This window comes from Triplophysa rosa, unplaced genomic scaffold (genome assembly GCF_024868665.1).
Source record: "Triplophysa rosa unplaced genomic scaffold, Trosa_1v2 scaffold246_ERROPOS420716+, whole genome shotgun sequence".
Taxonomy (NCBI): domain Eukaryota; kingdom Metazoa; phylum Chordata; class Actinopteri; order Cypriniformes; family Nemacheilidae; genus Triplophysa; species Triplophysa rosa.
In genome coordinates this window covers 68,216-79,230 of record NW_026634263.1, presented here as the reverse complement: position 1 = coordinate 79,230, position 11,015 = coordinate 68,216, and the positions used below count along the sequence as shown (strand labels likewise).

General features: G+C 37.9%; 1 protein-coding gene across 3 annotated transcripts; it reads right to left on the bottom strand.

Annotated features, from left to right (window-relative positions):
- LOC130550142 (NACHT, LRR and PYD domains-containing protein 1 homolog) lies at positions 1-7,510 on the bottom strand. Of its 3 annotated transcripts, XM_057327527.1 has the most exons (13): positions 7,195-7,510; positions 6,920-7,040; positions 5,924-6,175; positions 5,503-5,535; positions 5,262-5,303; positions 3,464-5,123; positions 2,526-2,609; positions 2,263-2,430; positions 2,046-2,126; positions 1,766-1,912; positions 1,477-1,635; positions 1,108-1,233; positions 1-1,012 (listed from the first exon to the last, which is right to left on the bottom strand). In XM_057327527.1, exons 2-13 carry the CDS (start codon positions 6,936-6,938, stop codon positions 874-876), a joined length of 2,910 nt encoding a protein of 969 aa, XP_057183510.1. In that variant the 5' UTR covers positions 6,939-7,040; positions 7,195-7,510; the 3' UTR covers positions 1-873. The 3 variants fall into 3 exon arrangements, with proteins under 3 accessions (XP_057183510.1, XP_057183508.1, XP_057183511.1); XM_057327525.1 differs by having other exon boundaries at positions 6,920-7,510; XM_057327528.1 differs by lacking the exon at positions 5,503-5,535 and having other exon boundaries at positions 6,920-7,508.
- Positions 7,511-11,015: the final 3,505 nt, after the last annotated feature.

The following is an 11,015-nucleotide window of genomic DNA, read 5'->3' as shown; positions in this document are numbered from 1 at the left end:
ACATATATGCTTTTATTGAGGATCCTAGATGTGAAGAGGCTGCATTAATTCATATGGATGTACTTTAATTTCAGAAGAGCAATTTAGGACCCGAGTGGAATTTTGTCATTTCCCCGTGCACTTTTATTAAAACCGTAACATTTTTCTTCACAGTGAATTAGATATGTGCGGAAAGTGTGCCTCACTCTCAAGCGTTTTCTGCTGCCATGTTGCTTTTTTGGTGCAGTTGTCATGAGGTATCGAGTCCCCTCTCGACTTCGGGCCCCTTTAGGACGCAGAGTGATTCCATTGGCTGAAAAAACGCCATGGTGAATTGTAATATCGGAGCTCCATTGATCATGGCTTGTAGTAGTTGTGGTGCAAGCGCTTAACTCAAGATAAGTCTACCCAGAGTTGATAGAACTCAATTACGCTGTTCTGAAAACCCAAATACTCAAAGTTTCGCATATTGATGTAAATCAACTCCGAGTACACAAATTAACTCGGTGTTGGTTGAAACTCCTTAATGAAACGTGCCCCTGGTCTCTCGCCCTTTTTTTTCTAATACTGTATAGATCAATATAAACATTATCACATTTACACAAATACAGAGGATATCAGAGGAACTCAAAATGATCTTATATTACAAAATAGTATTGTCCAAAATATTATTATAAATATCAGTGTTTATGTCTTTTCAGACATTACTTTGGCAGATATAATTATTGAACATTAGAGGGCACAACAGTTCATGACTTTTTTGTCTTATTAGATGTATCTGTCTATCCTTCCAAGAGGGCTGATATAAGATCAGACATGCCTTGTGACATCACAACACACATTCTTTTAAACCAACAACAGATCACATAAATTCAACAAAGTTACTGTCCGTTTTTAAGTGGACTCCTGATCAGAACAGTCTTCTGTACAGTTCCCCCTACTGATAACAATGGTCACACTCTGGTTGCAGTCGATTTCTTTAATCTGATCAGTCTGGTGAGAGCAGCAGCCAGTGGATTTACAGCATCTGAGTCTTAACAGAAACACAGCACAAATCACCACTCATGTACTAGATTACACTGAGTTAATTTTGTTAAAAAGAAATGTGTGAAAATGTCAATTACAAACCCTTCAATGACTAGAGTACAACGAGGATATTTAGGGGACTCTTGCAGGAATCTGATTCCCTCCTCCATTAAAAGACCAGGGAGCCACTTTGCACCATCAGAGCTCAGAAAACCAGCTTTAAAAGCACTGCATATATCAGAAGTGCACACATAATCTCAAAAACAGATTCAGCAGACAATTGAGCGATTCTGTAACTACGGAGCAGTGAAATAGAGTTTGATTTTAAAAAAGTATCATCAAAGTAGTACAATTGACACATTTTGAATGTGGCTGTAAAAGTGTTATTACTTTTTCCCCACATACATACACAAAAATCAAATACCAAACACATACATACTTTACTTTACACAAAGAAAACATAATTCTTACACGTATAATGGCAGACTCTTGCTGCAGGACTGGATGAGGAAGAGGATTCTGGACGCCCATTTCTCAGTCAGGAGGGGAGCAGAAATTATCACAGACAAGTCAGAAAAAGAGAAGAGATGAGACAACAAAGAATCCACCTGTTGCTCAAAACCTGCATTTCTACATATATAGAAAAAGAGAGAGCGGGTAGAAAGACAGTAAAGAGACAGTAGTTACAGTATAAACTTTAAATGTTATTTCAATACATACAGTGTGTAATGGAAATGTAGTATTAGTTTTGCAAACCTACTCTTCGGTTAAGCAGTTTATATCATGGAAGGCCTGTAAGAAGTTCTTCAGATTCATACCGGACATCTCTGAATGTGGATATCTCAGAATGATTTCAGAAAGTGATGGTGCTTTCTGTGGCGTTGAACACAACCTCACCACATGCAACCTGTAGATCAAGTGAAGAGGTTACACTTGTTAGTGAAGAGCTTGTGTGATTATTTAGTAGTGATTTCTAATATATAACATTACACAGATCAAATATGAACTGATTGAGATTTAAATGTGACAGAAATCCTTACGCAAAGATTCCATCTGTGTTATAAAGTCGTAAACCTGAGCAAAGACTCTCTGCATTCTTGCAATCCGTATTTGTCCTTAAACTGCCAATCAGAGTCACCAGTCAATATATTATTATATATAACCAGTGATCAACTTATTTGCTAAAAAGTTTATTAAATACATTTATAATTAAATGAACAGAATGAGATGATTTTATGTTTCTGTGGCTATTTTTACCCGATCTCTTCCCATTTCTCTGTGTTCTGTATGAAGTCTGTCAGGATGAGGGCGGTGTCAGCTGTGATGTTCTTCACTGCAATCTGAAGTCCACCCACAGTCTTCTGTTTGTGTAGAGCATGAAGAATCTGCCGAACACTTTGATCTGATAGACCTTTGCTGTTTAGTCTGTAAAATTATACGTAGTATATTCGTAACAAATACATCAACATACGATATAGCAGATACTTTAGGTTCTCTGTGCTGATCATAAACATCTTTACCTCAATGCTCTCAGTAACTTCTCTTCTCCAAGAGCTGAGATCAAATCAGAAACATCCGTGTCTGCAAGGTTTTGGACAACCAGCCTACGAAAACAGTCCATAAAAACACTAAATGTCTTCATGCAACTCCTACTGTTATTGCTGTCTGACTCAGTACGAAGAAGAGGTTGAACTTAACTTTTTGTTTTGAAGAAATCAGATGTAGATCAGTGCCAGTGAGAGAGTCGCGACAACGGAAGTTTAAATATTTTGCGTGTCACGTGATTCATGGAGCCTTCAGATAGTTCCAGGAAGTTATGTTTTTTCTTTTAACTCTTTATTTCCTTCATATTTTTATTCATTAAACAACTTACGTCTTTAAACGTGGTGAAAGTTTACATCAATTGGTCTGTTTTGCTACAGCTCTATGCATTACTAGTAACTTCCGGGAACTATTGAGAGGCTCCATGAACTGCCTTTGCTGTGAAAGAACTGTTCCATTGGAGTCTACAGAGTTGACGCGACTCTCTCTCTCAATGGCTCTGACGTAGACATTAGTCAAAATTGAATGTAAATATCTGTGTTCCTTTTTTAGTCATTCTGTACTCCTGTACATAAAATCCACACTGGATCCACTGAAAATGATTTAAAAAAAGTTTGATACTATACATACAATTAGTGACCATACGCATTCTGCAAGTCTATGACATGGGACCTTTTTTTTCCAGTGAAAACTATCTCTACCTGTTGCAGTAGAAAAAATGCAGGTAAAACCCCTGAGCAATTTAATTCGGAATTAACCAGAATTCACCCTACTAAAGTGTTATTTGTCTGCTAAAAACGCTCTGATGATTCTTTAAAAACAGTCCATCAGACTATTGACCATCAATATACCCATCAATTGTATTGTAATATCACCATTAGACTTTTTTGGACATTTGCTGGACTTTCACACTTACTCTAGTTCTGGAGTCCTGCACAGCACAGACTGAAGCATCTTCAACTCTTCTGCTGCAAAATTAAGATTCAGGCTTCTGAACTGAGGACAACACTCCAGGCAATACACCAACGCCCAGCAGTCAGTCCTGTTCAGACTATCCCATGACATGTCCATCTCCTGCCAAGCTTCAACAGCTTTCTGCACAAAGTCCTTCTCATGAAGCTCATACAGGCAGAGGAGAATATAGCGCAAATAATATTTTGTTCTGAAATGAAGGATCCATTCTTCCAACTGTGCTTGTACAGAAGGTGGGACAGATACGTTGTGTGTTTCCTTGAGCGAGTCACTCACTTCTTTATTACAGAGACCACAGAGAAACTGAACCACAGGGAAAAAATGATATTCAGGCAATTCAGAGTGGAACCACTCTGTTAGTTTACCACAAAACTCTTTTTCATCCAGCACATAGTACAGAGCTGTAAAAAACTCCTGAAAGCTGAGATGCATGAAGCTGAACATCGTCTCCTGTCGTGTTCTTTTTTTAAAGAGGAACTTGCCCAGGAATGGACTTCCAGCAGGGTCTGAAACAGCTTTCTTCACACTTTTTTCATCAAACAAAACTTGTCGTTCTAGCACCCCTCTCTCTGCCAGCTGACCCAGACTCTTCAGCAGGGTCGGGACAGACTCACTCAAACCCTGACAGTGATGCTTGAGCAGAATAAACACAAAGTCAACATATATGGATGTGGTTGTTTCCAGACCACTTGTTACATATGCACCATCATTGAATCTTTCTCTGATAACTGTGCAGATGATCCAGCAGATAACAGGACTGGAACAGGCAGTAAACAGGGTTTCATTTGCTTTCACAGACTCATAAGCGTTCCTGAAGAGCTCCTCAGCTTGAAAGAACTTCTGGAAGTACTCCTCCACCTCCCTCTCAGAGAAACCTATAATCTCAGTTAAACGCTGAGGTTTCTTGAGTACACCACTCAGAGTGTCTGTAGCTGTAGATCTGGTCGTGACCAGCAGGAAAGATTCAGGCAAAAGGCAACCACTCAACAGGGCCGTCAGAGAAGCCTCAGGTGGATCTTTTTTATACAGATTGCGTGCCGTTAACTTATTTGATGCGTCACTAAATGAAAATTTGAGTTCATCAAATCCATCGATGAGGACCAGCACTCTCTTTGGTGACTTCTGCAGGATCTGCAAGATCTGATCTGGTGTTAAATTAGAATTGATGCTCAAGATCTCCACCAAACTCTGCTCTTCAGAAATCTGGTTCAGTTCTTTGCATTTCAAGTGAAAAACACAATCATAGTTCTCTCTGCCATGGTTTCCAGATGCCCAGTCCAACATGATCTTTTGTGCAGTGACGGATTTGCCTTTCCCAGAGTTCCCTTGAAGAATGACAGCACCAGGACAGATTCCTTTACTATCTGCACTGAAAAGAGCATCCAGGACATTGTTTTCTTTCTCTGCATCATTCTCTGAGCTTATGAGCTGCTGAAAACTCTCTCCCTTGAAGCACAACTCTTCCGTTCTCTCTTTCTTCTCTCTGTGTCTCATTATGATCAGAGGCTGTATGTAGCGCTCAGACAGCAGCACATGATCACCAGGCAGTGAGTTATACTCTGTCACAAACTTAAGTTCTCTCTGGATCCACTTCTTATATTCCTCTGTGCAAAATACATAAAGCTCATTAGTAATAAAAGATGAATGTCCTATGATTTGGTGAGCACTGTTCTTTTAAGAGGTAGGATGTCTAAGCATCAGAGATACAAATATAAACAAGATGAGATACAGTAAACACTCACCTAAACTTTCTACATGACATTCAGCAGTTGGTGGGTTGAGGCCTATAGGTTTTAAGAGTATTAGTATATTTATATAGATAGTATAGATCCTATGCATACATTTAAAGAATAGTTCAACTGGAAATGAGAAAAACTTTCATAAGTTTATTTACCATTATGTCATTTATGCCATTTTTAGGGTGAACTATCCCTGTAAAGTGATAGGGTGCCCAAACATTAATAACTGTTGTCATTTACTCACCCTCAAGTTGTTTCAAACCCATGCTCTTTAATTCTGTAAATACAAAAGGCGAACCGACAGCCTCAGACTCCATTCACTTTCATTGCATCATTTCACCATAAAACAAGTAATTAAGGACTGGGGATGTCAGTCCATAACATTCTCATTCTGCATTTTGTAATTTAAAGGTAAAAAGTACCTTATAGATTTATCACAACATGAAGGCAAGTAAATATGACATTAAAATAATTTACTCTTTTGGATGAACAATGCCATTTATTGACAGATGTATTTAATATATAGTATACTACACGGTTAAAATTTGTTTACTTGTCAGCACATGCAACAGATCACTACCCTTCAGTATTAAAGTAACCCTGTGGCACTATAATCGGGCCACATGTGAATCTTTGCTTCCTGCATCTTTAAGAAGTGCTCTTACTCAGATCTCTAAGCAGAAACGCTGCATGCTTTTCCAGTCCAGAATAAAAGGCAGATTTAACAGCGTTTCCTCCAGAGTGCAAGACTTCAACCAACACTCTCATTTTCTCCTGGTTGGTAGCTGCTGCTTTGATCATGCTGTATGACTCGCTTCCCAGCATTTTATTTGAAAAAAGCTCATCAGCTATTGGCATCACCGCTATGCCCACCCTCTGAACGAGTGTCGCCCAGTGAGCGTCCACAAACTGAGCACCTGGTGGTTCATAAATAACAAAGATAGATAGTCATTGCAATAATCATTGTAATTTACTATATAATATCTTCCCCAAAAAATTACCCACAGGTTAAGCATAATTTTAGGTGGAAAATTGTAAAACCACGGTTAGTGTAGTGAGACAATGGTACATTTGTGGGTATGGTTTAACTACAAATACAACAGTTAAACTGGGTTTACTGTAGTACAGACATGGTTAAGGGATGACTTAAGGGTAAAATACAAACTTTTGCTCAGATTTTAAGTCTGGACTTGTTACAGAAAGTCTGTGCCAGTCTGCAGATTTGATCAGTTAGTGTGTTTCTATCTGAAACTTTCAAAAAGTCTGCAAGTGTATGACATCTAGTTGAAAAAAATCTGTTCAGATTTTAAAAGTTGTGTATTCCAGCCATTAGTTAATACATATTGTGTGGTGAATATAACGTTTATCTGAACTGTTACTCCTCCTTAAGGCTCTTCTTGAAATTATTACTGCATGCATTTATTACTGATGCCTAACTTTTATTTTTATATCAAATTACTTTAAAATTAAACAGTAAATGTGAGGCCCCGTTGAAAACCTGGTTTGGACATTGGGATAGTTTATCTAAAAATTAAAGATGAAAATTGATTTTCTCAACCTCGTGTTACATAGCAAACTTCTAAGTTAGTATTACAGTCACTGAGATTCACAGTACTACCTAACTTTTTAAAAGTAATTTATTATAAATGTATTTTACTAACGTATTGCGTTATGATCCATGTCTCACAACAAGCGTCTGTTTCTTCGGCAAAGTTGTCTGAAATGATCCACTTAAAATGAAACGTTAAATCGCATATTTCGTATTTCGTGATGCCTCAGCACCTGCGAAACCAGAACAATGCTTAGCAAAGTATCGAAAAACGACCCAAAAGACAGCGGTCCGATAACTTTAAAAAAAGTATTTTAAAAGTGCAAGGTGACTCAAGTATAGCAACTTTTCAAACAAAGATATAAAACCGCGTAACCCGAATCTAACTTTTGAAGGTCTTTATCTGCTTAAGTCTTCATAGTAGATCCAAATTCGATAAATAACCGCAGGAGTTTGGCCGCCCAAACGCAGAGGCGAAACAGGAAGTCATCATCATCTGTGTACTGTGTTTTCAGCTTTTATGGGTGTAGACCAGTGTTTCTCAACCCCCACTTTGTAGGTATGGAAGGGCTCCGAGCCCCACCTGTTATGGAGACAGATCAGTCTCAATAATAATACATTTACAAAACACAATTCATAAATTCACAGCACAATTCACATTCACAAAATCAGATTCGTAAATTCAAAACACAATTCATAAATTCACAAACATTTTCCCCAAATGCTCACACAAATATATCTCGCATACAAATATGTATAATCATGTTCTTGAATTACTTTCCAGTAAACATTTGTGAATGTTGTTACATGTATTTATGGATTGGTGAATCTGCATTTGCAAATCGTCACACGTGTGTGGATTGCTTTGAATTTGTGTGTGGTGTCCTGCCACGGTGAGATTCAAGCGTAACATTTTTTTAAGGATGGCCTGTTCAGCCAATCGCGTTGAGCTTTTGATCCACCAACCAAAACGCTCCTTACTGAATTGACTCGAGAAGCTCGACGCTGCACAGTATTGTGCAGTGTGCCTGCATCGGTTCAAAAACAGAGAGGGGAAGAGAAGAGCACACTCAACAAGTAAGTAAAGTTTACTTTTTATACCTGATTCCACTCTATATCTCATAAAATATTCATAAAGCTTGTTTTTGTTACTGAGCTGGCGGTGTTGAATTGAAGGTGAACATGTTTGAACTGGTGTTTGTAAGAAGACTGTTGCAGTTACCAGAGCCTTTAAATTTCAGTCGCCACAAACTTTGCTCTTGCGGTTCACGTAATAAAACATTTAAACAGATGTTGACACGTATGCCTGAGCGATAAAATAAGAGTAATTTTAAATATTGTAGTTGGGGCTCGGGGGCGTTGGATCCTCTGCTGTTATATTTTAAATGCTGGCAATGTTTTACCTCTTCAGGATGTCATCGCGATTCGCAAGACAAAGCATATTTAAAGATTTGATATGTTAATGAAAGAAGGGAAATGGCGTGGAATATGACTTGTGGTGATAGATAGTTTCAAATATTGAATTTCAGCACCAAAGCACATTTATTTCAGTATTTTTCGACCACATTTGTTGCTGAAATGACTGCATTTCTTGTCTTTTTAACATATTAGTTGATCTCTCACATCCAGTAGTAGTCAGCTTTAGTTAATGTGTATTGGTAGATAATAGCTACTTAGATTTATATGTTCTAACTGCAGTTAACTATACTAACAATAAACTTAGATACATTGATGAATTTAAACTGTGCCACACAACTTAAACCTCTGACACATTGTTCTCTCTCCTTAATAGGAGCTAATAGAAAAGTCTAAGCAAGAGATTTTCCTGTAGTCATGCAGTCTCAAGTTTCAGTTGTGGTGGGTGTTGTTATTATTTATTTAATACAGGCAAATAATACAACAAACACTACACATGTACAGTAGGACCGATTATTGTTTTGTTATTGTTATTATTAAGCAGGTAGTCTGTTACAGAGACTGAAATGACATAAGCTTTTTTTTTTTTCACTCTTAAATGTGGCTTGTTAACGGGTGTATGTCTTTGTTTTCAGCAGGATGGCTAATGTGTGGAGTGATGAATTTTCTGGTAGAGTGATGCAGTTTCTCAGTGGGGTTGTTGGACTGGTGGAGTTGCTGGAGCTGGTGGGGTGGTTTGATGATTAGCCTGTAAGATAGAATTGAATTGAATATTGTCTGAAATTAGTTATAAATTCATTGTCAAGTGCCAAAGTGCTATCACATACAAGGCACACATTTTCACTAATTTTTAAAGCAGATATTAATATGATGTAAAGCACTTGAGGCACTTGATATAATATGGACAGTTTTATATCATAAATTCATACATTAATAATAATGCAAAGACAAGAGACCAGACAAACAAGTGAAACAGATACATACCCATGGAACATATTTCAACTTCACTATGTCACAAATATTTTATGTTTAACTACATTGCTACATTTGCTTGACAGTTGGTTACTTACTAAATTAACTTGACTTTTTAGGTAACTGTTGCTGTACTGGAGACATTTAGTTTTTACTATCATCACTGGCATAAAATTAAAAGGATGCAATGGCTATTTTCATGTTTATGCCTTTTTTGGTCTCCTTTTTCTACCTGTAAGAGGTTTAATGAGTGTGACGACTTTCCATTCAAGGAAAGGCCATCTACTACCTGGATATATTAACAAATGAAATGTTTGTTGCCTTATTTATTTTGCAATTACTGCCAAATGTATTTATTGTTGCTTGCATCCACTGATATTTACTTGTTTTGCATGTTTATGTGGATGTCTTATCATATGTAAGCATTAGTATATAATTAAGACTATGTTACGTATTCTATGTTACGTTCTCTCATAAACTAAACCCATTCCTTTCACTGAAAGCTGTTTATTCAAAATGTCACTACTCACTATTGCTTTTTTGAAGAAATAAAGTCTGTAAACACTGCACCACTGGTTTGTGCGTGTGCTATGTGGGGGTCTGAGTGAAAGATGCATGCTTTGCAGAATCAGATCCAGAAACAACGTCGCAAAACAACATTAGACAATGTGTTGTTATAAAGATTTTCTGTTCGTTTTAAAACTATGGCGAAACAAAGTAGACGTGACAGGTTGTCATAGTCTAAACGGCCGGAACGTTCATATTATAACTTTAACTATATTTGCGTCCACACCAGCGGACGACAACGATAACATTGTGTTTATTTTAGGCCTGCGTGCTGCAGTGTTCCCAGTCAGTAAAATTAATGGACCTGCTGCTGCTGCTTTCGTCTTTTCTCCAAAATATGACAGCAACAGCTGGATGATCGCTCTGACATCTCTTCCAGGGAGGCAAAAATGCAAATTATGTGTTTGGTTCGTCATGTCAAAATATGTGTTCGTCGCGTGAACTAGTGCAATCACGTATCATGTCAAAATACGTGCCTGCTTTAGATGCGTCCAGAGGGTTTATTATAAAAGAGGTGCTCGCGTTTGCTAGATACTCAGCTTAGTCTCGTGTGTAATTATAGTTAAGTGTTAAGAGAGTGTCTTACGAGTATGCTGTGAATGCGAGCGTCTCTTGAGACGCGACTAAAACATATTTTTGACATTACGAGCCACACAAATGACGGGCTACATACATGGTTTGATGAGCTTCGCATTCGTGCCTACCCCGGAAGAGAAGTCACGGACCGTCACTGAAAGCATATATTTTGCCAGCTTTCTCAGATTTATGTATCAGTGCATTTAATGTGTTAATATTTATGAATTGGCTGCAAATACTGTAGCTTCAGGGGTTTGCTCAAACAGACTGTCAAAGTGTGGCGACTGAAATTTAAAGGCTCTGGTAACTGCAACAGTCTTCTTACAAACACCAGTTCAAACATGTTCACCTTCAATTCAACACCGCCAGCTCAGTAACAAAAACAAGCTTTATGAATATTTTATGAGATATAGAGTGGCATCAGGTATAAAAAGTAAACTTTACTTACTTGTTGAGTGTGCTCTTCTCTTCCCCTCTCTGTTTTTGAACCGATGCAGGCACACTGCACAATACTGTGCAGCGTCGAGCTTCTCGAGTCACTTCAGTAAGGAGCGTTTTGGTTGGTGGATCAAAAGCTCAACGCGATTGGCTGAACAGGCCATCCTTAAAAAAAAGTTACGCTTGAATCTCACCGTGGCAGGACAGTCTCAAAAATACCACACACAAATTCAAAGCAA

Coding starts and splice junctions, on each gene's coding strand:
- LOC130550142 (XM_057327525.1), bottom strand. Junction 2,431..2,525: donor AAGTTACTGAGAGCATTGAG/GTAAAGATGTTT, acceptor ATAATTTTACAG/ACTAAACAGCAAAGGTCTAT. Junction 1,013..1,107: donor TGTACTCTAGTCATTGAAGG/GTTTGTAATTGA, acceptor GTTTCTGTTAAG/ACTCAGATGCTGTAAATCCA.